The 27,031-nt window shown below is 43.7% G+C and overlaps 1 protein-coding gene across 3 annotated transcripts in view; it reads right to left on the bottom strand.

Moving 5' to 3' along the window:
• The window catches only part of nhsl1b (NHS-like 1b), a 127,727-nt gene that overhangs the window by 4,022 nt on the left and 96,674 nt on the right, over window positions 1-27,031 (bottom strand). Inside the window, exons 1-7 of one of the 3 annotated variants that reach the window (XM_059356231.1) lie at window positions 24,279-24,467; window positions 19,941-20,093; window positions 14,451-14,578; window positions 11,689-11,893; window positions 8,372-8,503; window positions 3,239-6,559; window positions 2,064-2,202 (exon numbers count right to left, since the gene is read on the bottom strand). In XM_059356231.1, the coding sequence (XP_059212214.1) occupies window positions 2,064-2,202; window positions 3,239-6,559; window positions 8,372-8,503; window positions 11,689-11,893; window positions 14,451-14,578; window positions 19,941-20,093; window positions 24,279-24,333 (4,133 nt within the window). In that variant the 5' untranslated portion in view covers window positions 24,334-24,467. Of the gene's footprint in view, window positions 1-2,063; window positions 2,203-3,238; window positions 6,560-8,371; window positions 8,504-11,688; window positions 11,894-14,450; window positions 14,579-19,940; window positions 20,094-24,278; window positions 24,468-27,031 lie in introns of those variants that run through there. The other 2 variants (XM_059356229.1, XM_059356230.1) reach the window with 2 other exon arrangements.

The following is a 27,031-nucleotide window of genomic DNA, read 5'->3' as shown; positions in this document are numbered from 1 at the left end:
CCCAGAGAGGGAGGAGGAGGGGGGTGAAATGACAGAGTGGAAAACAAACGTATTGGACAGGTGAGAAGGGGAAAGGAAACATGTCAGAGAGGTGAAGAAGTAACAGTTTGGGAGGCACCAAGAAAGTTACCGTCCAAAAAAATAAATAGATTAATTTACAAGCTTACATTCTGATATATAATTGTATCTTGATGATTCAAAACAATGTATCTTACTTAGAACTTCTGAAATGGATTTTAATTAAGTGATAGGTATGTCGTTAAGAGCCCCATTCTTATCTCTCAAAGTGATATTTGGGATTTATTGAAGTGTGGTTGTATGAGGAACTTATCCACTGTCAGCCTACCTGCAGTAGATGGAAGAAGCTAAACGATGTGCTGCTGTGGATGAGGGCAGTTGCAAAACATATTTTTGCAACCTAAAAAAATAATATCGGTTGAAGTGTATGCTATATACTTCATTGTCAAGTTTCTGGTCTCCTGCTGCCCCTATCAGTTAATTTATGTCATTGTGTGATTTTGGTGTTTTAAAGGATTAGTTCAGATTCAAAGCCACACAATTACACACACTAAACAATCAAGGCAAAGCAGATCCCATGTTCTGTGAGGTAAATTACTGTTTTTGTAAATGTAGTCTGGTGACTTTGAAGAGAACATAGAGTGGCTTCAGTTGCCTCTGTGTAAATTTAAACAGGACTGTCTGATGGCATGTTAAAGCAGCGAAACTATTCTAAATATAGCATTCACTTAAACGGATTGAATTTTTTTTTTAGGTGGCTTAAATACATTTTTCTGCTGCCCCCATCTACAGCAGTACATTGTTTAACTATTATGCTGTTACCCTGCCTGCTTCTCCAAACTGGGGGCGTGTTGACTGCCTTCTACTGCAGGTAATACAAAGACTATAGATAAGAACCGTATACAACCACACTTCAAAAAATCTGAACTATCCCTTTAATTTGTTAATTAATCTTCACAGTGGTTGATTCCTCTCATTCTGACACCACCGTGTCATCACTTCACACTTATCACAAATCTGTAAAATTATTCTATACGTTCTATACGAAGGAGGTGCAATGGAGGAGAGCAGTAAAGCAAGTGATAAACAAACAGTTCCACTGTGAGGTTTACACACACATGCTTACACAATCCTGCCATCCAATTAAACTGCACAATAAATCGCACTTGCACACGTGATGTGTGCGCCACAAATACATCGACAATCTGTCGCCAGCAGAAATAAAATCCCGTGAAATGAAATCCTGTGATGCTCAAGAGAACTCCGACTGCCGCCGCACGTGACCGTGAAACACAAACTGGCGGGCTGCATGAGAAATTTATGTGCGCTCCCCTTTGAAGCACGTATGCAATACATGTCAGAGACGAGTGTGTACAAGAACGAGAGAGAGAGAGAGGGGGAAACAGAGTGAGGTAGAACGACAAATCTCTCCGGTGGCCTCTAACCTAGATTAGGACCCGAGGGTGTCGAGTAGTTAAATAATGGATGAAGCAACTGCCTTTTTTTCCTGCTGAGAATGAGCAACGCTTATGTGACTCCACTAACAGATGCCTTGATAGCCATGTGACGACTGACTCATTGTGCTTCTTGAATCAGCCTCTTCACTGACCAGGAACAGGGAAAGCCACTCCGGGCTGGGAGCCTCCAGAGCGCAGCTATTTGACAGATGTGTGTGCTTGCAGATGGGACATCGCTGGGTAAAGTTATGACTGAGAGGTGGAGGGCAGAGGATGAGGAGGAGGAGGAGGAGGGGGATGGAGATGGAGATGGAGATGGAAAAAGAGAAATCATAGGCTGAAGGGAGGGAGTTCAGGGTGATACATTGTGGTTTACGAGGGGGTGAGAAAGACGGGATGAGATTCTGACAGAGAAAGAGGGGGAAGGTAGACAGAAAAACAAACAGAAAAACAGAACGACAGAGGGAAAAATAAACTAGAACAGTGGAATAAATTATATATCAGGAGTTGAAGCGGGTCAGGAGGAAACATGTTGGAGTGGATAAAGTAGTGACAGGATGCGAAAGGAGAGAAAATGCATCTTGGTACCTGTGAATGGCAGCAAAAAGGTCCTCAGTGGTTCGGGCCCGTGTAGGAGTCGGGGTCGGGGTCACCATGTTCTCCTCGGAGGCCCCGTTGGCTGACGGGGCCGGAGACGATTCAGCCGTGCTGGAGTAGAACACCTCACCTGAGAGAGAGAGAGAGAGAGAGAGAAACACACACAAGAGTCAGAGGAGCGTAAACACACACACTTCAGGTTTACTCAACTGATACTCATGAATCCACCGTCCTGTCGCATTAACCTGGCTGTCAATGAAATCTGAAGTGGTACGGAGGAGGTGTCGGACTGTCTTCTTACATTCTCTTTCTGATTTCCTCTTTTCTTCTCCTCTAGTTCAGCCTCTTTTCTCCTCCTCCTCCTCCTCTCAACCTCCGCGCTCACGTCTGTGCTTCGACTGCCTCGGCCGCTGCAGGCAGTCTCACTTTACGCTCTCCCCCATCCTCCCCTCCATCCCCTTACCAGATCTGTTCCCCCTCCCCTTCCGATACGATGGAGCCCCTCCCCCCCTCTCTCCCTCCAAACACGAAAAAGCATCTCCCCTGGGACGCTTGCCCCCTCCCTTACCTCAGAGAGAGAATGAAGGATGGATAGATAGGGAGCAGGACAGAGAGAAAGAGAGAGAGAGGACTGACTGCGGATGAGAGAGATTAACAGTAAAGAAGAGGAAAAGGCAAAAATGGATATTTGGAAACAAGGATGGATGGTGGAGAGAAGTCGAGTAGACAGGCTAAAGTGTGTGGAGAGGGGGGAGAGAGGAAAAGAGCAATGCGGGAAAAAACGAAGGGACAGTAGCCACAAGAGATCTCTGCATACAAAATGTAGAAGAGAGAGTAAGAGGGGATGAATCAGGAGGCTGCAGCAGTGCTGTCCCAGTGATAAGCCGTCTCTCCTGTGCTATTTTCACAGTTTTCAGACCGTTAGAAGCTTGTGGTTTCAAGTTTGGATCCTATTGCTTTTGGAGGGCAAAATTAATTTCACAGCTGTCTGAGAAGCCGGCCGCACAGCTGGCAGGCAGCAGCATCACCACTAACCATATAGGATTACTGTAATGAGCTTAACTAATAAGTAAATGAAGATCTTGACTGACATTTAAATTCAGTTCTGTATGTGTTTAACTTTGATTTGATGATAAAATCAATAAAAAATTAAATGTCAGACTCACCAGTGTCGTCCTCCTTGGAGCTGATGGATCCAGTTGTGCTGCTCGCTCCATCTCCCTCCTCTTCCTCTTCATGAGTGTCTCCATTGGTACACAGTCCATAGTCGACACTTGTCTCCTGGCTGGCAGAAGTAGAAATGTCGAACTCGTCTTGGGTTGCTGTGAATGTTTCACTGCTCTCTGCTAGAAGCTCGGAGCTCTTTGAGGTTTCCTCTTCCTCCTGTTGCTCACTTTTAGTCTCTTCTGTCTTTATTTGAGTTTGCGGCGCATCTACTTGGTCTTGTAAACGGCTGTCCTCATGCTGAGATGCAACCTGTTCTTTAATTAGTTTGGGACTAAACGGTGGGAGAAAAGAGATTTGGGGTTTCTTGGAGACAACTGGGGGCTTCTGTTTGACAGGAGAGCTTTGGGAGCTCCGCGGGGGACTAGGCAAAGATTCCCGCACTTCGACTCCTTCTTTACCATTCAAGAGAATGTAACTCTGATCCTCGGCTTTTCCATTTGTGACAGCACTATCTGGTGTGTCATCTGTGATACTGCAGTCTAAAGACAACTCTTCTAAGAGCTTTGACACAGGGGATGGTGAGGAGTTACGTGAACCTTCTTCAGGGGAGCAGTTTGACAGGTGTATCACAGTGGGATGCTCCAGGGAATTAGACTTCTCCAGGGTCTGGGGCTTTAGACCCTGAAGGAGATCCATGCCTGTTTCCTGAGCTTTGGTGTGGTCCGATTGGCCGTTAATCTCCTTCTCTGACCGTTTAACGGAGCGAAGCTGAATGCTCTGCAGCGCAAACGGGGTGATCAGGGGCTTGGGTGACTTTGTAGGGCTGTTAGAAAGAGCTGGTTTAGGAGCATCTTTCCCCGCCTTGACATAAGATGGGGAGGAGGAAGGTGGGGCAAAAGCAGGCAGTGGAGGAGGTGGAGGGGGCCCCATGGAGGGGACAGGTGGGGGAGGTGGAGGGGGAGGACTGAAGCTCGTATTGAAGGATGAGCTGGAGTGGATTAGCATTTCAGGGGATGGAGGAGGAGGGAATTCTGGGGAGGTGGAGGAAACAGGGGGTGGCATCAAAGTTGGACCCTGGGGAGTGGTTGGCAACGGGGGAGCTGGTGGAGGAGGGCCTGCACTGGAACATGGTGGTAGAGGGGGAGGGAAGGGTGGAGGTGGGCTCAGAGGGGTGGTGGGAGCTGACGAGGAGGAGAGGGGCAAGGGTGGAGGTGGTGGAGGAGGAGGTCCGGAGCTTTTAAGTGAGTCCGAGGTGTTGGAGGACAGGGAGGTGGAGGAGGAGGACATGGATACAGAGGACAGGAGAGAGGACTTTCTCTCCGGGACTTTGGGCCTGGGCCGGCTGCCTGAGGGAGACATGGACCTGACAAAGGAGGGCACTGGGGTTCCAGCTGTCGGGGTGTTGGACTGGCTGGAGTAGCCGCTAGATGGGGAGGTCAGCCTGTGCACCCTGTCTGGTGAGGAGGTGGACATTTTGGGCTTCATTGCCACCCCTCCCTCCTGGCCTGGAGCTCCGGGGGCCTGGCCGTCGTTGAGAATCTCACCTCCGTTCTGTAACTCTCCCGGGTGAGCCCCAGCCGACATCTCTCTCTCTGTGGCGTGTACCGGAGGTGTCTGTGCCCTCTGGTCTCCATGGTTACGAGGGTAGTCCATGTAGTAGCCCCAGGAATCAGCGTAGTCTGAGCGCAAGCTGCTGGTGTCGCTGTGAGCGGGCGTCACGTGGCACAGCGAGTACACATTAGACACGCCGCCACAGTTGGCGTTAGCAACCAGCGATGCTGCAGAGCTGCCTGCACTGATGCTACTGTGACTGCGTGGCCGTAGCACCCAAGGGTCATCATAGTCGCTGCTCGGGCTGTGAGAGGGTGAAGAAGGCGAAGCCCCCTTTCCTTTCCCTCCTCTCAGCCCCATCTGAAGGCTCTGCTGCAAGCTGGCAATTAGAGTCTCATTGAGCATGGCGCCGTTTGGCTCCTTCGCACCGCTGATGGCGCTGACGCCTCCGAGGGGCTTTTTCGCATTTGCCTTCCGCCGCAGGGAGTCTGTACGAGCTGGGGGCAGCGGAGGCTTTTTGGCCTTGCGGAGGGAGATGCTGCGGGACAGCGATCGATCACTGTACAAGCTGGCAGAGTCTTCCTGATTGGCCATCTCGCGGCACTCGTACATGCTGTGCCTGGTGGCCCGTCCGGGTGCCGCACCGTGCCCGCTGCCGTGGCTGCGAGAGCGCAGACCGGAGTCCATGTGCATGGAGGTGTAGTATCCATCATTGTCTTGGGAATAGAGGGAGCTGGAGTCAGTAGTGGTCCTGGAGGAGAGGTCCAGGCTGCTGTACAGCTGGTTTATAGGAGTGGAGCAGCTGGAGGTCAGCGTGCGGTGCGGAACCACCACGTTTTCTGGCGTGTCGTAGATCCACTGCTCCTCTGGCGGACAGGATGGCGGCGTGGGGGCCAAGGTGCTGTGGCTGTGTATACTGCTGTCCGAGTGCCCTGACTCGCTTGCAGGTGCTGTGACTACTAGACAGCCGTCCTTTGATGTGTGAGTGGGGGTAGAAGTAGCCAGGGCTGGGCAGGTGGAGCTGTGGGAGAAGGCTGCTGGGCTGGAGATCATGGAGTCTGTGTTGGTGGAGGAAGCCAGACTGAGCGGGCGGGCTGTGGGGTAAGCTGAGGCTGGGGAGTGGGGGAGCTGACCGGAGGTGTTCAGGGTAATGACCTCAGAGGAGCTGGACAGGGTGGCATTGGGGATGACTGAGGTGGAGTAGGCAGCGTGTGGGGACACAACACATGCTGGACCACCACCCCAATCACTGGCCTGTGTCCCCCTCACCTCCTGAGACTTGGGCCTGGGCAGGGTGCCTGTCCTCGGGGCGTTTCTCATGTGCACCACTGTATTGTCGACCTGAAGCTTTCCAATCTGCCTCTGAGGTGTAATTTGCTCCTCGGACTTGATGGGGGTGCTGCTACAGATGGGGTCAGCGCTGAGGGACACCCTGGCGCCCTGTCGGGGCAGACTGTGAAATCGTGAAGGATCTCTGTTGTACTGCGGCAGCATCAGGATCCCGGAGCTGTCGCTACTTGAGATGGATATACTTCCTGTTGAGGAGGAGGTGGTGAGGCCGGCCATTTGAGCAGCAATCCCCTGTCCTCTCTGAGCTCGGATTCTTCTCATGGACGGGGGCACGATCTTCACTTCTTCTGTCTGGCAGCCCGAGTCTCTGGTGTCGGAACGCCGGAGCGTTGAGTTGACGCTCCCAACTCTGCCCAAGGTAGAGTACTGTCCTGGGATGAACATGGAATGTGGCCGGAGGTCTCCGCTGTGTCCTTTTGCTGTCAAAAGGAAGAAACAGAATCAATGATTGATCGAAAATACCTCTCTACCTGCACAAAAACCTTCTACTCTCCTGTCTATAACTTCTTCGACCACATTGCCTTCTGCTCCTCTGGCTGGACTGATAGATAAACTGGTCACATGGAAGCTAATTAATTTGATTTGCTGTACTGTCTCATGCGTTAATAACTTCTGGTCTTCGTCATTAAGAAGGAAAGGGTATGAGGGAAGACAGAGAGACTCCCTACTGTGTTTCACCTCCTATTCTTGCTCTGTTTCCGTCTGATTAAAAAAAGCAAATAATACCCTGGGGTCCAGCACACGCAGCTGGGAAGGTAAGAGGCAGCCAACAACAACGCATACATGATCACAAACACACATGGTCATGACATGGTCATACAGGACAGAACGTAACTGTAACATAACATAGTATGCAGACTGATATACAGCCAAGGACACACAGAAATGCAGATATCACAGACACACACACCGAACATACCGGCTTGTAAACAAACAATTTGAAGAATGAGTTGTAAAACGGGAGATGATGTCTAGTGTGTCTCCCATCTGTGGTGGCTCTCCTGTTGATGCTCGTATCCCAAAACATACACACACTCTTGCGTCCTTTCTTCTCTCTCTCTCTCCTCCGTCTCGCTCCCTCTCTAAACCACACATACACTCTCTTCCTCCTTTGCTAAAAGCTGGAGTGACAGCTTGGCTGCTGCTGCTGCTGCGATAGATTAAGCTGCAGGTCTACTTCGCAGGCAGCTCTTGTGCAAGGAGAGGGAGGGGATGAAGCACTGGGACAATTACCCCGGCCCAGTAATCATGACATTCAGAGGCTGTCGTCAGCTGGTCACTAACCAGACTTTAAAGCTCATTTCCTATCAGCCTTGGTGATCTTATCGAGAAATGACATTCTCCTTAAAGCTGCTGCTGTCCCACAGCACAGGGACGTGTAAATAAACATCAGCCATGCGATGCTGTCAGCGCAGCACAGTGTCAGCTTAGTAAGCTTAGTGCACGCTTAACACCCAGTTCAGCTGAGTAACTAAGAGTAAGGGACCTGCGAAACTTCATATTTCTTATATAGCCCTCATGTGTTTGGAGGGTTTGAGGCTCTTGTGTTCTGAAAAGGGCAGAAGAGGTTCATAATCAGGGTCCTGCTGCCTCCTAATCATTACATCTTTGTAAGTAAGTAAGACGCACATGCTAAGATTATCAATATGGCCCCAGGATTAAGTCACAGCCATACAATTAACCCCCTACAATTCACAGAAAGAGGTCTGCAGAAAGTTGAGCTGAAAGATTATGGCACAATGCGTATTTCAGAGTGGCAAACCATGCACTTAACTTCTCCTATGTGACATGATTTTCCAACAGGCGAAGTCTAAAAATGTGATTATAGGAGTGCAAAAGTTCTCAAGAGGTGGAAAAAGGGCAAAATTAAAACCACAAAACTACTGCACAGAATTTCACAACTGGTCCCTGGCTGTGGATGCAGTTAAACAGGGTGGAGGAGAGCAGATGAGGACACTTATGGTATGAAGAACTGAAACAGGGAAAGAGTGAACATCTGCAGGGCCTTGATCCAACACTGTGGACTTGCATGTGTTATTTTCCCCTTCTCAATGTGACTTACTCAGACAAATACTGGTGGGGTGAGTTCACTCTCCCCTCAGTGTATACAGTTACAAGCATGAAGCCGTAGAGTATGTGAAGTAATGAAAGAAGGAGGGATGCTTGTCCAGAGTGTTGGTACAGGTCTGTGGACAGTAGAGGGCAACACAAAGCCCAACAGTGATCCATACCTAGCTCATGGTTGAAGTTGTCAGGCAGCCCTGATATAGTCTTTCTGCGTTTGACCTTCTTGGGCCGGCGGGACACGGTGTCAGTGTTAATGAGGGAGCGCCGGATGCTCGCCTGTCGGTCAAACACTGCCCCTGGTAGCCGGGAGGGCGAGAGCAAGGCAGGCGGACACACAGGCAAACAGCACTCGGTTAGTTGGAAGGAACAAACTCAACAACATGCAATTTTTTTTCAAGTTGAACATGCGACATTAACAGGGAAGGAAAGGGTCAATTCAACCGACTTCTCACCTCAGTTCTGTGGTATCTGGCTATTTAGGTATCATGCAGATAGCTGTTGTTTGGCCAAGTTATGAGTTATCTGTCATACATTTTCTAGTTCCACCCCAATACAATGGAAGTCTCAGTTATTCTACATGATCCACAGAACATGCTGCTGACAGTTTTCATAGAGACTAAAAAGAAGTTCCACTTAAAATTATCGCCCAACTGATACAGGATTTTTGAGGTTGATATTATTTAAATTATTGGGGAGTTTAAAAAACAATATCTGTTAAATCAAACAAAACAATCTTGATGTGGATCTCTTCTGGGGTTTTCTTTTCTTTTTTTGTTTTGTTTTTTAATTAAAAAACTTAACAGCATACGTATACAGTGATTAGGGCTGGGTAATCCCCACCCCTGATTAAGTATTTGTGTTCTGTTTTTTATGATTTAAAAAAAAAAACAGCTAATACTAGCTGACATATCAGCTTGACCAAAAACTGTCCACAGAGAAGACTGTTTCTCTGTCGCTCTGATGCCACAAATAAAATCCCAATCCTCCTTATTTATTGGCGGCAGAAATATTAGAGTAATATTAATAATAGTAATATAGTAACTACTACTACTATACCACATTTCAAGCATCTTTGAGTTTTTATAAAACCGCTATATAAATGCAATGTATTATCAAATATCTAACCTTGGGCAAATACAACCAAAATTATCTGCATGGCATTATACCATTGTAGGAAACAAGAAATGTTTGGGTGACCAGACCCTTTAATCATCCATTAGCCACTTTACCAGCCATTACTCAGCAAGCTTAATCAGGTAATATCTTAAGGCTGGTCAAGTGGGGATAGGCAACGAAAACCTATCATTACTTGGCTGATTGTTTGTGTTCATTTCCAACCCTGATTATAAGCGACTGGGTCGGAAATATACATGTGAGATGTGTGAGATATAGAGTACATGCCGTTATCACAAACACACACATGCACAGGACAGATAAGAGGTGAAGCAGGCACACGCATGAATACCCATTCATTCTTCTAAATATCTTTCTCTGTCTCTGTGCAGCTTCCCTGAAGGCAGACTAATATCTCACAAGGAACTGCTCTTCTTTCTGCTATTTGGCTAGCTGGTGACAGCCTGCAGGCGTTAGGGAAATAGAAATTGATGTGAGGGCAGATAGTGTCTATCACAAGCCCCCTCAAAGTGACAGTAAAGTCCCCGATCTCTCTCTGCGTCTGCATGTGAGTGTGTGTTTCCTCTCTCATTCTCAGTAATGTAAAGCGACAGCAGATGAAGTCAACAGTGATTTGTGTGGAGTGGGACCGCATTAAGCCCTCATTAGCGTCTGAAGGGCGACGGGATTGCAGTTGTATTGGTTTTGACAACAGCAAATTTCTGCCATTTTTGGAGTCTTTATTCATCGTTTCTACAGCTCATTAAAATATCTGGCTGATGTGAGTTTATGTCTTATGAGCGGAACATCAAACAAACTACAGTGTAATATATTACTCATCAGAATTGGCAGAATAAGATGTGTTATCTATATATATGTGTATGTGTGTGGCGGATAGCACTAAAAATGTGGCATACTAAAAGGGGAATTGCATCGACATGTTTTGTTGTGTTCGGCTGTCAAAAGACCCTGTGATCTGACATAAAGTCAGTGGAAAAGCCTTGACCCTTGGATAAGCTGTCATACGATTTTCACACACAAATGCCCGCTCACAAGCGCATAAAACAAGGTGAAGGTCAGTCTGCAAGAAGCATGATAGAAGAGGAGAACACACACAGAGGTGCAGGAGGAGAGGCAGACATCCATGACTGACACAGACAGTTTTTCCCTCTGTGGATGAATGGATACTGTAATTGATTAGTCTCTATCCACTCAGCTACAGAGGGCTGATAAATGGAGAAGTCTGACATTTCCTCGTTTTGCTGCCTTACTGAGAATTACATGAGAAGATCATTAAAATCACTTGAGGTGCACTGATCGATTGGCCCCTGATCTAAACCGGCTGGTTGTCAGCTGATCAGCCATGACCGGGGGCTGACCAATCAGTCTCATATAGCCCATGTTTTTGCTGATCAACTTTAGGAATATATGGGGAAAAATAATTTAATGTGTACTTTGAGTTAGTCTCATCCGCGAATATCGAGGGGACAGGGTTTATAACCTATACTGCAGCCAGCCACCAGGGGGCGATCAACACACCTGGCTTCAGTTTGTTGGGAGTCTATGTTTGTCTATGTTTATGTTTTTAACAATTGGTGTCAGCCAAAAAAAGAAAAAATCACAATATGTGACGTGTTAATATAGCAGTTTTTAAATGACTGAAAAGCATTTTTTAATTGCAACACTATCATGTAGCACCACTATCATGCTAAAACGTTTAATTGTCCCATCACCCGTAGCTGTATTTTGTGTAAGCTAGGCTCGATGTCAGATAAGATAATATATGACTTTATTTATCCCACAGTGGGGATATTTAGTTCTCACAGCAGCTCAAGGTACAGGCACACAGATACAGAAGACAGAATGAAGAATATCAAAAATTAAGACATATGCATACATTCGATACACATTGTATACATACATTTCTGCTATTTGGCAGTTATTATTAATATGTATTTTTTGTGTTTGTTTGTTTTCCTGAGAGTATCTTTACATGCATTTGCATTTTTACAGATCTTAGCTTGGCACGGAACTATTTCTGTATTCAACTCACAGACACAAAACTGGTTCTGATCTTCTCATGTAACTCTGAATAAAACAGCAATTAAATGTTTTTTTTTAAAGTCAGAGAATTCCTTAATGACAAACAAAACAAAATGTGTGATTGGTGGTGAGAGGTTAATGTTACAGGACAGACACCGGGAATGAGCGAGACCACATCAAACTCAAAGTAGTTTGACCTTTCTATGTTGAAACTAGAGGACCTTGAGATTGGTTTTCATCTAGAAATGGCGATTGGTTGCTAGTCACTAATGATCAAGAGATGGACAGAATGGTTGGATGATCGTGGTCTAAGAAGAGGTCATACCTGTGACGTTGATGGCGACTATGGCTGTGGGCACGGCCTGAGCAGCCTGCCTCATCTTCTCCTCTGGGGTGGGCAGCGGGGCGCCCTTGTTCCATATGACCTGTCCGTCAACCTCGTATGCCTCCCCTTCTTCACCCCCTCCCTGCGGGGTCTGGGGCCTCATGGAGAGCTGCGATTTGTCATCCTCCGCTGATGAAGCTGTGGACTAGATGAGAAAGAGGACGAGTGGGTTTTAACGAGACGTCAAGAATGAAGTGGAGCAGAGAGAGCAGACGTCGGGAGTATGGAAAGGTAGAGGAGAGGAGAGATTATAGAAACAAAGAATGAAAAAGATAATAAATGTGACAGGTAATTGAGACGAGACAGGGGAGGAAAGAGATTTGGATGCAAAGGGGAGAGACAAGACAGGAAGAAGGAGTGACAGATGAGATGATAAACAAGATTTAGGGTAATGAAAGGCAGTGAAAACAAACATAAAGTCATATGGAACTGGAGCATAGAACTGATGGATAAAGAAAAATGTCAAGATAATAGACAGAAAATGAGAGTGTGAATAGAATATTATAGCTAAATGATCCTAAACTATAAGTAACAGACTGCACAGACTTTATTGACACACACAAACCGACTTTAATATATTATATTGCTGTGACCTTTAGAGGCTTGTGGTGCTGTAAACATGTTTCACAATCAATCAAACCCGAGTGGAAACACTCACACACATAAACACACTCTCGCACGTACACAAACATTTATCAGAGTAAAGTGACAGAGCGTTTTAAGGATGGCAGGATAAAAGCTAGAGAGCAACAGCGAGGATAAAGAGAGAGAATCACTCATGCATTAAACTGTGTTGTTCACAGACTAACAGTTCTCAATCCTGAAGTAGAATTTACTGCAGAGAAGCAACAAACAACGTTTTACTGCAGCACCCAGGCTTGAAATTGAGCTGTTAGTCAACAGAAAACCAGCTACTTCTAGTTTGCTGTCGATGTCGATGTCAATTTGAGATTTTTGAAATCATTGTTTTGAATCGAGAGTAAACACGGATTGGGATTTAGAGCACAGTGCACTTTTCTAAAAGGCAAATTCAAGCAGTTAAAAGCACTTTTCAAACCTTGAAGACACTGCATAAAAATGTAAGAGTTTACACTGACAGTGAGCACAAATAATCCCCAAATTGTTCTGATTACAGAGTCAATTTCAAGGTCAAAATCATTAGCTGTCACGTTCACTGCGTTACCCACAGCTTGCCTGGCTGCATCTGCAACAGGTTGACCTTTGCCATCATGGGAAAAAAAATCCTCAGTGTTATTCTGTGTGAAAGTTGTTCAGAATCTCCCAAATAGATCCAGCAAACATTCCTATGTCCACAACGGTTCATCCTGACGATCCCAAACATTAGACTGATGAGAAATGACGACTATAACCACATGAATGGATAAATTGGGGGAGGCAACAGTGTGGGGCAGGAAAAGGGGAGGATGCAAAGATAGGATCTCAGCGATGGTTTGATGGCGTGTTATTTTGCATCGTGGCTCAACCTGAAGCCTTGTTTCTCCTTTTGGAGCAGCTGTCAGGCATAGTTAGGCTCACTGGCCTCAGGACAACAGGAAGTGACAGAGAAGAGAGACAAACAGCGGAAAGTAGAAAGGCGGATAATGAGAGATGGGAGTCGACGGTTTAGAAAGACAACTGCGCGTTATGAAGGTCAAGAGGTCGGGGCGGGCATGAAACGAGCGGGCCGACATAGAGGGGCTCGGGGGGGACAAAGGAGATCCTGATAATGACTGGGAAAGACCCCCTCAGGACCCCTCAGGAGAGAGGAGAGGAGAGGAGCGGAGAGGAGAGGAGAGGAGAGGAGAGGAGAGGAGAGGAGAGGAGAGGAGAGGAGAGGAGAGGAAAGGAGAGGAGAGGAGAGGAGAGGAGAGGAGAGGAGAGGAGAGGAGAGGAGAGGAGAGGAGAGGAGAGGAGAGGAGAGGAGAGGAGAGGAGAGGAGAGGAGAGGAGAGGCATATCTGTCATCAAACCATTTACACTTCACTTCACACTAATGGTCTGCCAGTAAAACGAGCAATAAATAACAGTTTTGGTCCCTTATTTTTCTTGTCATTATTGAATCTGTCCCTCTTATTTATCTTTGCCTCTCTTTCTCCGTCTCTTAGTCTACCAACCCTGCTCTGAAATTACAGTACCCTGACATGAGACAAACAACAGCCCCACCAAGTGTAGAGGAAAACACAAATATAATGGAAAAAACTGTATTTATTCTCTTTATACACATGGCTCTGTCTGAAATATTATGACAGGCCGGAGAACGAATGGCTAAATCACATTTTTAACATGACTCAAAAAATGTTTCGGTATGACTCTAACCACGAACCGTAACCACTAAGCCTATCCCTAACTTTAATGGATTTTAAAAGGTATAATTCTCATAAATCTTGTTATGTCAACCGAAGAGAAAGACAAAAGTGATTTATTGGATCTATGGCGTGATTTCCAAAGTAGAAAGTAATTCAGAAAGAGAGACAGAAGTTATTCAAGTACACTGAGGGAAACATGCTTTCTCATTTCTGACCACTAGATGTCAGACTGACACTTTTGAAATCACTGGAGGTGAATTTCTATGGGCTTGATCAGCTGCAAAGCATATATTACACATCTGTGTAATCAAAATAAAGTGACTGAGTTGACAGTTTTGTGTATGTGTGTGTGTTTGACAGTTGTGTGTGTGTGTGTTTGTGCGCAGTATTTGTGTACCTTCTTGTCATTGTCATCCTCCTCCTCATCCTGCAGGCTGCTGGTAGACTGTAAGGGGTCAGAAAAGGTGGGACCCTGAGAGTAGTACTGAGAGCTCCGGAAACCATCTTTCCTCAACTTGTCGCATTCTGCAGGACAAAAACAGAGAAACGTTATATAGACGAAACAAAGATTTGCATCTTTGTGTCAAAGAAGAAGTATTTCCACTTTTCCTTTTAAGTCTCTGTGTAAGAAGACTTACTCATAGTAAAGCATCACACTACCTTTCAACAGAGCTTTGGTTGAATGTGATACAGTTGAACAGGTCACACTTTTCCTTCATTTATCATAAGAAAGAAACTGCAAGAGCAGAAATTCTTGTTGAATTTTTTTTTTTACATTTCCGATAGTAATTGAACAAATTGTGTGTGTTAAACATGATTTAAGCTTAAAAAAATTGATATTTAATCAACATGTCTCATTTAAAATGCTGCCAAAAAATAAACAATTTCACGATCAAGATGCTGTAAAAAAAGATTAAATTCTGTGTTCATCAGCTGATCTGGAAAGCCATGAATGATTCAGCTGACATTTGTCATGTGACAAAAAATTCCACAAATCTTTGACTAAACTGCTGTTTACACAGAGCTGAGAGAAGAGAACAAGGTTGGTACTTAGCAGAGGTCTTAAAATTTAAGTAGTTCAATATATACGGAGCCCCCAATAGTTTCTAATATTGGTAACACTTGTGGGCACAAATGACATTTTGACTCATCTCTACTTCTACCCATGATTGTACTGATTCCATAGAGGTGACTTGTATATCGCAGTGAAAAATGAGGCCACAGTGAGAAAAACGTGACTGGAGCAAAAAACTGCTTGGGGCTCAGACACAATATAAAGACTTACTGATCTAATGATATATGTATTTTTTAGGTTGTCCCTAGATGTTTTTATTATTGTCTCTGCACCTTAATCTCTTAATAATGTACTTTATTACCCGTGTCTTTTTTATCTACTGCTGATTTTAATTTGTCCGAGTTTTCTCTTAGTCTTTTGTTTTTTGTTTCTGGTTTCTGTAGCACTTCGAGATTTCTTTATGAAAAGTGCTTTAAAAAATAAAATGTATTATTATTATTATTATTATTATTATATATTGTGCGTATTTTACAGTTAAATTTGTGCATAAAATATTCAAAATGAGTCATTCAGTAACACTATAGTAGGATGAATGTGTGAAATATCTATAGGACATACACGCAGACGTAGATGTGTAACACTTATCAACTGTGTCTATGTGTGTGTGTGTGTGTGTGTGTTGGTCCCTGTTGGACTGCCAAGAGCTGCTCACACCTCCTCTCGTCACCACCTGCTGTGACGGGGGTTGTGATGAATGTGTGTACGCCAGTGTGTGATAAGAAGAGAGTTTATCCATGAATGTGTGTATGTAACCAGAGGAGGGGGTATCAGTTTCAGTCTGTCACACACAGATGGCAGAACTGTCCCTCTTTCTCTCCTCCATCCCCCCGTCTTTCTCTGAGGGGACATTTAGCACATCATCTATCTCTTCCTCCCTCTGCAAATATCTACTAGTGCATCCTTTGTCTTGTCTTGTAATAGCTAATTATACCCATGTAGTACAGCTAAAACACACAGTAGAGGTATTTTTTGTGCATTTTGCTGATGTCTGTAGCCTTTAACTTCAATATGTATGAATCTAAAAATGTCCTTCTGCTACATTGGTTGCCTATCAAGCAAGTCTTTTCTTTTTGTCTTTCTTTGCATATAATCCCTAAACCATACAAATGTAAAAACCTCCCCAGTCTTTTATCTGGCATCTTTAGGATTTATTCAGTGTGTGATGCACAATCAAAATCCCTTTTGGTGACTGACACACGTGTGCCAAAGCCCATGCACATCACTAAGCGCCTGGCACCTCAGAGCTGCTGCTTTTGATCCCTTTTGTAATGTGCCATCTATCTCCATAGTTAATTGCAGCCTGTCTGTGCAGAGGGACACGCTGGTGCATGTATAATACTGTCAGCTAATGGATCCTAATGGGGTTGGCAAAGGTAGCAACTGTAACAACAAAGCTGATGTGGTAGCGGTGTGGAAGAGGGGAGATGTAGAGAGCGTGATGATAATGAGGACGATGACGGGGAGCCGAGCAGTTGCCGTGATTGGTATTGCATGATTGGCGACGGTTGATAAAATAAATAAAGCCTTGATGAGCCGCTTGTTGCTAGGCAGAACTGAAGGGAGGGGACTTGTAAGTGACACGAGAGAAGACAAGCGGAAAGAATGAAGGATATTGAGCGTAAAACATAACATTATAACATGTATATCTGTATATATGGGTGTTTCTGTATTTAATGTATTTATATTAGCAAATAACAACTGACCCAAGCAGTAGTTGCTGTTAATGTAATATATGGAAAACTACACAGGTTTGGAGCCTAAGTAAGCTGTAATAATTATATTTTAAAATGTCACTTGATCCTAGTTATGTGTCTATCACTTATCGGTGACTCAATGACCTTTGCTGTGACTTCTTTGCTCTTCAAGCCATCATATATTAGTAGCTCTCAAGCAACTTTTCATTGAATGCGATGACTGTGTTTTTTTGGCCACATGGGGGCAGCAGAAACATGCTGCGTCTAAGTTGACATGGCCAACTTGTGAGTAAACAGTTGCTCGATAACACATCCAGAAGTTCCAGAGCAACATCAAATTTATTTGGAGTCAAGGTATGAAGGTACAAATGTATGTTTGCTCTCTCCTAGAGCCTTATTTGGTCTCCCTGAACTCCTGAAGAAAGTGTCTGGTTCTTAACAACATGCTTCCCTCTGTTCACCAGCTCGTCGCTACTTGTGTCTGTCTGCTGTTTGTTGTTGAGCTGGTAGTTTTTTAGAGCTCTTAGCTGAAAACAGCTGTCCTCTGTGGCCGAAATAATGCCATGAGAGTGATACGAGTGAACCAAACCAGCTGTACACGGTTGTTTTATCAATTTAATAGTAGACAACTACATGAACCGTAAAGCTGAGGGAGCTAATTCAGGTGATAGATTCATATTGAATAAACCTACATAAATAGACATAGTAAACGACCTGCTGTCTGTCCCTGGTTTTTACGTAAGGGCCCTGATGTATTTCGACCAGTTGTCACGTTTTCTGTAACCCACCAGCCGCCTGCAAAGGTCTCATCGCTAAACAGAAGCTGAAGCCCATGTGAGTGTGTGAAAGAAACAAAGAGTGGATGCACGTTGTCATCTGATTAGTAATTGATTATTTGGCTTTGCAGACTCATGCTGACGGCACTGGATCTCGTGACATGTGACTGACAGCCGCCTGGTTTAACCTCCCGATATAACCTCTAAATTATAAAATACCATCACTATTACACATATTAATTAATGTAAGATTGGAGAGATTGTTGTTAAAAATGTAGGAAGAAAACACTAACTCTCTCTCTCTTAAGGCTTGACTCTAGTGAGGTATCTAACCTCTATTCTCCACTTCCTGGGAGTGGACGAGGAACTAAAGAGCTTAAACACACAGAAAGACTCAAATTTACAGCACAGTTGCTCCCATTGGACACCTGTTGTCTTTCAGTTAGGACCCCTGGGGCTGGGTGGTGATGATGACAGGACAGTGACAGGATGAAGGGGGGGTGGGGCTCCCAAATAAATAATCCAGCCTCCCAGGTGGTGTTTGTGTGTTCGTGTACCTAGTTACATCAATAATGCAGGAAGTAATATGCAACAGCCCAGGGGTCAGACAATGGGAAAAAACCCTGTACTGTGTGTGTGTGTGTGTGTGTGTGTGTGTGTGTGTGTGTGTGTGTCTGTGATTAAGCAGGTGACTAATGCTTTACACACCGAAAGCATCAGGTTACAACCAGCTTTGCCCCCATTTATCGCTCTTTCTCCCTTTATCAGGCCCTTTTTTATCTGCTGACACACAAGGCCAGCCTCGCATGTAAACAACAAGTCTTTACTGTAACACATCCACCCATGTACGCACACATACACACCCATATACACACTATTCTCACACCTGTCTCTGTTATCGGGGAGAAATGGACTTTCCCAGGAACGCTCAGCGAATTAAGCTTTTCCTGTTTCCTGCTCTGTGAATGTTGTGAGGATATTAAAAAGTCGTCACTCTGCTGTTACTCGACGCCCTGTGTTTGTTTGACAACAAGGCTGTGTCTGTTTTTCTTTAATTGTCCTGGACAAACAGGAAGACGAGGATCTCACACTGTTGTGTTGTTGGCTAAACTTTGCACTGAACACAAATTAAAGGTTTGGACAATTTTACAATGTTGTAGACAAACACAGCTGATCTCTTCCTTGATGTCACAATGACTAATGTGATGATGTCTACAACATTCCCACTAGTGAGATGTGTCACTGTGTATATTCATGTTAATTTGGCTGATATGGATGTACATTTTTATAGAAAGCTATGATTATCACTTATTTAAACCATCATTCTACAGAAACATCAGATGAGTTTGATTTATTAGTTAATTAAATGTCAGAACATTAACATTGCAACAGGTCTGGTAATCAATTTATTTTTCAATTGCTATTCAGTCAATTTTCAAGCAAAAATTAATAATCTTGTTTAAGTTTGTCAAATGTGAAGATTTTTCTGTTTTATAAGATCGTAAATTTAATTGATTTGAGTTTTGGACATTGGTCGGACAAGACAAGACGGTTGATCAGGTCAAATTGTGCTTTTTAAAATGTCCATTTTGGGAGATGTGATATTTTACCCATTGCCAAACACTCAATTTTAAGGTCATGATTCGATAACATTTTTTATTTAAACTAGCACTGAAAGCTATACCGTCAAGTCTTGATTCTTAAAGATCAATGGATTAATGATTTTATGCCATGAAACTGCCACTTTTTCAAACCATTCATAAAAAAATATTGTAATAAAGTGTGATATATTTTACTGTTGGTTTCAGCTGAATCATTCATGGCTTTCCAGATCAGCTTAGGATCTTGTTAGTGCAAACTGCTTATTTCTGGAAGTATTTTAAATGAGTCATGTTGATTAAATATCACTTTTTTTAAGTTTAAATCATGTTTAACACGCATAATTCATTCAAGGACCATCGAAAATGTGAAAATACAACAAGAATTTCTGCTTTTGCAGTTTCTGGCTATTATAAATGACTTAAATATTTTACTGGAATGTGCAAAACTTAGGCCATATGGTCAAATTTCCGATATCTCTGATCTTTGACTGAAGAAACCATCAACAGCCAAAATACGATGAAGATTCCTCATGTAACTGTTGCTTGGAGGTTGTTATTTTTTAACCACATGTGGCCTTAGACATGGGGGTAGAAAAGTGGCTAATGGATTCAAAAAGTGTGGAAGGCTGTCAATATAAGTTTACCCTGATATATTGTAATTCCAAACGACTCAGCTAAACCTGATTTTGTCTGTTGGTTCTGTCATGCTCTCTGAAGTGGTCCAATGTGAAGGATCTTTACCTCGCAGGGCGGTCTTGAGGTTGACTTTGGCCTGGCGGTGGAGGTCTTCTACGCAGGGCGGCCTGCTGCCTGGCAGGAAGACGTTCTCCTGCTGGTGCCACGGGGCCGTGTAATGAACCGTCCACTTGCTCTCCTCATCCAGGTTGGACACCGCTGCAGAGACACAAAACAGAGAGGAACATTTAGTTCATCTTGAGCTATAGTTCCAATTATCGACCCTAGAGGAACTCCCGAAGGATGTTTTAATACGTCATGTTCGGGGATTTCATTGGCAAGGATCCAAAAAGCAGGAAAATATACGGAACATCTGCCTTGATCATATATTGTATATGATGTCATATATTGTATTGCTTGTTGTATGTTTACAAAGCTTGCACAAGTAATAATTCTACCCCTTTTAGTTTTTCTTTGGAGGGTAAACCAGAAAGCCCCCCCTTAAGAAAACTCTTTTAACTTAAAACACAATTTCACATCATTTTGGACAATTATTACCACAGTTTAGTGAGAAGAAGATCTTATCAAGAATAGTTTCATTGCCAAACAAAAAGATTGTTGTTGTTCACTAACTTCAAAACCTTTGCAAAACAGTAACATATGGACTACAAAATGTCCTGTACACACAGTACGGGCTACTGGAGGGATTTGTTTATATCTGGCAGCAAAAGCAAGAGGAAGGAAATGGAGGTGCTTTGCATCAAGGTGTCAGTCTCCACACCAACAACATGACACATATCTGAGACATCACACTGTAGGCCACACAAGTCCGAAGGGGAGGAGGGAGGAAGTTGGAGGGAAACTTTAAATCCAGCTCAGAAATTCAAACTTACAAAAGCTACTTCTACTCAGAGAAACAATAAGATATTATAACATCTGCACGCACTAGCAACCAGCAGCACTAGTACATCTAGTTTCTTTACAAGACAAAAACACACAAAACAACCCCTTTTCTCTTGTTCTTTGTCATTTTCTAGAGCAAATCTCTCAGTCAGACATCACCAAATGTTTCCCTTGCTTCTGGTGGTGTTTTGTAAAGCTGATCATCCAGAAGTTGAAGCAAAATGAATGAGCCAGCAAAACGACTGAGGTGTAAATATCAACATCAACTACCACACTTCCCAAAAGTTAGGCTTACCAAGTGAGCGTATCCAAGCCAATGTTGGTGATCGTGGATGCAGGACTATCTCCATTTAGACTGCTATCTGTTTGTCCCTGTCCAGAGCATCACACCGTGTCCATCTGACTGGCACTGAGGGAGACGTTTGAGGGAACCAGGAGGAAGGGGACGGGTCGTGAAAGGGGCTGGCTGACTGTGTGGACTGTTTTTGTTTGAGTGCTCTTTCACAGGTGCTAATGAGCCAAAGTAGGATGCAAAGTGTGTGTGTGTGTGTGTGTGTGTGTGTGTGTGTGTGTGTGTGTGTGTGTGTTTGTCGGGGGGAGGACAGAAGGCCTCCGAGGTAGAAGCACAGGGCGGGGTGCCTATAACTGCAAACTGGTCGTTTTGGGGAAAGTGTGAGACAGTGTGTAGCTGCTTTGATATTCAAATAAATGTCTGATAATGTCTTAAAGTCTCCTCTGTGACAAATCCAACTTGCTTATATGTTCCTATCCCTTACAGCAAAGTTAAGCACAGTTTTACAGATTTATTTATAAGGGACAGTCCAGTGTGCCAAGTCCTGCTGCTGCCGGTGACTAATGGCACCTTAACGTCTGTCTCTGCAGCTCATTGAGAAACGAGCAGCAGTTAACTGCTTCTTAAGTAAAGGAGAGGGGTCATTGTGTTTATTCATGTTCCCACTTACTTGGTTACCAAACACTTTTTAAATAGATTTTTTTTCTTCAGTCGAAATCTTCACTTTCTTTTCCAAATTTTGCTGCTACAACTCTGACTCTAAAAAAAGTTGTGACACTGTGAAAAACTTAATAAAAACCTTTATTTCAACATAGAACCAATTGAATACAGAACGAAGACAAGATAGTTAATGTTTAAAAGGATAAACTTTTTTTTGTTAATAAATAAACTAAGAGTACAGACACTGCACTACTACAGCAAACCTGGATTCCACAGTGCCATATATATTAGGATGTTTTCTGGTAATTCAACAACCTATTTTGATCTACTCTATAGTTCTCTCTAGCTTCACTCCCACATGCAAGGATCAGCTTCACCCGACTACGGCGTATTTGCAAATGTGACCCAAACAGAAGGCGAAAAGGTCAGTCCACCGCATGCCAGAGGGGGTAAAAAAACACACAAACGTCTAGGGTTCGTTGCATGTCAACATTATGTAAGGGTGTGTGATGGTTGCAAACTTGTGTATATGTATATAGAGTGTCTACCCGTGTGTCCTTGCACGGGCTGTGATGCATCGTGCCAGCACTAGTCAGAATAATTGATCAAATACATCACGAGGCAAAAATCCTCTGACCACAAGTTAGGGCTGGAGTGTTGCATGGAACACACACACACACACACACACACACACACACACACACACACACACAAAAGCTGCTAGGAGTCGGTTTTGCAGCCCACTCTAAGATAAATGTCACAACACACCTGTGAGCAAGGCAGTGACGCCCCAGCTGTGTATGAATAAGAGCACATTTTTTAATCATCTCGCCATCAGTTTTACATAATCCTTTGCTAATATTCTTGCTCTCTCACACACACTCAGCACAGGTAGCCCTCCCCCACCCTTCTTTCTAACTATGAGGTTTGAATAGACCTCACTGGGGCTATAGGCAGACCAAGGACATGGGGACCGTAGACACAAAGCCTGTATTGTCCCTCTGCATCAGTCTCCACATCAGGCCTTTCAGTGCCACAATACGCCCTAGCCCCTTAACGCACACACACACACAGTCCCACACACACTGGACTGTGGCGCGAAAGTCTTTCAGAAGTCTGCTAATCCCTCTGTCCATTGACATCCTGGCTCTGAGAGCAAACAGGGAACTGAAAACTCAAACAGGCTGCAAGGTGCATCAGAGTAAACCATGCAGAGGATGCACGCAGGAAAACTCATCTGCATGCACACACACACAAACACACAGACACACAAACACCAGAATTATTAGCGGTTATGATCAATAATCTATGTTAATCCTGAACTGGGTCCCAGATGACCCACCAGTCAATTGAGTACTGACAATGAATCTTTCTGTTTCGTAGGGGTCAGCACGGGCTTAGTTCAGGTCAATTTATGAGATAAAACAATAAAGTCATTACAAAACTGTTGCTCAATTTTGAAATCAATCACGTTATTATTTTAGGTAACATGCCACTTTACTGGTTGTCCTGTAAAATCAGTTTTTACTTCATATTTACAGTAAAAAGTAAAATGTCAAAGTTACACTTGATGCCCCATTTGCTTATTGTTTATTTTTTTCAATTTGCAATTCTACTTTTTCCTCCTTCAGTGTCTGAAAAGTTTGTACACTCCTGATGCCACAAAAATTCTGCAGATATGAGCACTGCTCAGCATTAAGCTCACTCTCCTCTGGTCTGCAGTGGAGGTGCTCTGCTGGGGAGCAAAGTGCAGGCATGTGCAAGATGGCAAGATAAGATGTTAGAAGCATAAAAACGCTGAGCTAATGATTAACAATATCACGTCAGCCTTGAAGGTAACACACGCTATAAATACACCTGAGATTAGAGTCGGCACAAGCAGCTTGCCCTGCATGAAACACGTCTTTGTTAAACGTCCTCACGTGCAGCCATTAAGAAAATAATAGCATTGGAGCGTTAACTAATCTTCCGAATAGTAATCTACTGCATGGCACACAGACCTAGTATTGTTTTCTTTGATATCAAGCTCAGATTATCTGAAACATTTTGCACTAAATAAACAGTATTAAAACTTCTAAATTCTTCCGAGAAGAAGAAAAAGGGGCTATTTAGAATCTGTGATTATAAATGCTTCCAGCTGCCACCTCTACAAACGCTGTCGGGTCATTTAGTGCTAATAGTCGGCGGCTCGGTGAAGTCTTGGCCCGGTGGTTACCTGGTAACAGGGTGCAACAGAGGGTTGTCTCTGGGCACAGCGGAGTCCACAGGAAATCATTAGTTTGTATTAAAATCAAATACAAATAATTAAAGCTGGTACATGTGCACTTTTGATACAGAAAAGCTTTAATGAAGTGATTTAAAATGCTTATTTAGATGAGTGACAAAAACATGGGAAAATCAAACACTTGCATGTGATTATAATTCCTGTCAAAATGATGCAAAACAGTTAAAAAATCAAATTTAATGTTGCTCTAGTTTCCCTATGAAGTCCAAAACTACTCATATGACACATTATCGATCAATGTATAGCAGAAGTAAACATATCTTACCCTTCCTTTTGAAGTATTTAATCACAGATTTTAACGAGGTCCCAATAAACACCATTATTCCGGTTGAGTGTGTGTCTCTCTCTTAAAAAAAACTGTCCTTGTGGGCAGAAAAAAGGCACAAAAAATATCTCAATATTAGAGAGACAAGATGGGACGAAGAAGTGCTGCTGCTGGCTCACATTCTCACTACACGGCGGCTCGGCTAAGAGTGTGTGTGAGCGTCTACTATGCTGACAATGAGCCCTCTGCCACTATCTCTCTCTCTAAACACACACTCGGTCCGCCACTCCCCCCTCAGGCAGTCCAGTCCTCGGAGACACACACACACACACACAGCGGGAGGGGTGTAGGACCGGCCCCTCTGTTCCTCTGTGCTTTGGTTACCAAGGAGTTCTGGCTGCCTCTCCCTTTATTTCTCATCATCATTCGTTCTTTCTTGCGCCGTCTTTCTCCTTCTACACTCTCTTTCTTCTTTGCTCTGCGGGACTTGGGATATAGCTGAAAGTTAAACACGCTTTATTAAAACGAACATGCAAACTCGTGCTATTTTGCTTGTGAATGTCAATTCTCATTTCACTCTTACTTTCCCTCTTTCCCCTGACTTTCTGCTCTGCTCTGCTCTGCTCAGCGTGTGCCGTCGCTGTGTTGCAGCTTTCACCGGCACGACAGACTAATCTTGGGAATATTTATGCATCTAATTAAACTATCAGCCACCCCGACAGGAGAACCTTGCACATCCTTGAAAAAAATAGACTTTTCACAAGGTACTCTCAGGAGGATGCAGCTTACACTTGCATGCAAAGTGGAAACATCATTAAATACAATTTTAAAAGCATTGACATTTATCTAGTTTGGTCTCAATTTGTACTATTTATCATTTGTAACACAGCATCACTGAAAGGACTGAACACATTATTTCCTTGTCTTAAGCTTATGTGTATAAATTATGCTTAATTCTCTACATAAATCTCCTTTTTTCTTCCCTCTGGATGTTTTTTCTGTCAACCCCTCTTCCTCCGTCTGATCCTTCCCAGCCTGCTGTGTGCGCACATGGCTACTGAATCTGTGCCACATGAATATAGATCACATACAATCCTCCCATTGTCCAATCTGCTCACAATCTACCACACGCACACACGAACAGGCACCCACTCATTCAAATACATGCAAACGTGCACCTACGTACACACCCATGAGGGCAGGGCTGCCCCTCCCTCTGCCAGCGTATTTCTTTTCAGCCCAAATGGTTGAAGAGGGGAGGGGGAGAGGGGAGAGGGGGGGCTGCAACAAGAGCTTGAATGGGGCTGCAAATGATCCTTGAATTTGTGCGTAGAAAGGTTTCCCCTCGCCTCCCTCCCCCTCCTCCCCCCTCGACCTTGCTCATCTGAACCTTTCAGCCCGACTCTGAAGTGCTGCACACAACAGTTTGGATTTGTGTCTGCATGTATATTTGTTCATGTTTGGTAACATCTGCGTTATCTACCGTACACCGCTAAGTGTCTTTTCGGTGTCTATTCTGCGATTGCTGCTGCCCTTGAGTTATGAAGCGCTAAATGTTGGTAATATGTCTCTGTAAATGTCAGAGAGTTTAACCTGTGTGTGACCCTGTCATAAAATACTGCTGTAATGGGTTATTAACTGATCATCAGCTTACACACAGACACAGAGAATTACCTTCTGTGTATATTTTAGCTAAACAGAGCTGTCGGCTAAATGTTTCAACATAGAAGGTGTCATGAAGTGTTTTTTAGGTCACCCTATTAAAAGCTAAGGAACAAACCTTCAATCTATGTTAATTTTCAAGTGTGTCTCAGGGTGACATTTATGGTTGCTAGGGCTATAAGTCACCAATAAAATGTTCTAAAAAGTTATGATTTTCCTCCAATAACAACTACATATAAACTATAAATATAAAACGATCCTAGAGTAATTATAGAAACCAGTGTTGGCTATTTTTTTAATCATCGATGAGAGGGGTCAGATTTTAAAGAGTGCTGAAACTATGAATCAGTAATGACTCATTTTTACTGCAGGTCTTATTTCTATTATACCAGGTAGTGCAGATAGTGGAAATCCGCCACAGTGTAGGCGTGATTCTCAGATGATTGCCACAGTGACACAGTGTGAAACTTCTTTGACATCATCTTCAACACAACATTTGCTGAATCTGGTCATTGGCAGCAAAACAGACAAACGTCTGCACTTCCTTTATTGTACGGCACGGTTATTAGGGCTGTCATTTCTTAAAACATCATCAAACTGTTGATGGTAGTTGGGCTATATAAATATGACAGCTTTGTGCAGGAAGTCCCAATCAGTGGTCTGCAGTGTATTAACTCCACCTTCCGGTATCAGCTCAGCTCGCTTGAAATGGGGTGCACTTATATAGTGCTTTTATCCAGAGCGCTTTACCTCAAGTGAGATAGTACCAGGTACCATCCACAACTTTTACGAAGGGAAACCCCAAAAAAAGAGCAAGTTGAGTTGAGTAGTCATGCTATGACATGTAGTGGAAAAGCAACATTAGTGTATCGGGAAAAAATCTATCAAAAACAATAAATCAAAACAATTTCAATAACTGTTGAAGTCATTTATCAAGCAAAAATACCCAACTTTTACTGATTCCTGGTTGTCAAATGTAAATATTTTCTGTTGTTTGTCATTGTAAATAGAATATCTTTGGTTTTTGGACTGTTGGTCAGACAAAAAAAGCAACATGAAGGCTTCGAGAAATTTTAACGAGCATTTCTTTC

Source organism: Centropristis striata, chromosome 18 (genome assembly GCF_030273125.1).
Source record: "Centropristis striata isolate RG_2023a ecotype Rhode Island chromosome 18, C.striata_1.0, whole genome shotgun sequence".
Classification (NCBI taxonomy): domain Eukaryota; kingdom Metazoa; phylum Chordata; class Actinopteri; order Perciformes; family Serranidae; genus Centropristis; species Centropristis striata.
The sequence above is the reverse complement of the archived record's forward strand: the minus strand, read 5'-3'. Positions and strand labels throughout refer to the sequence as shown.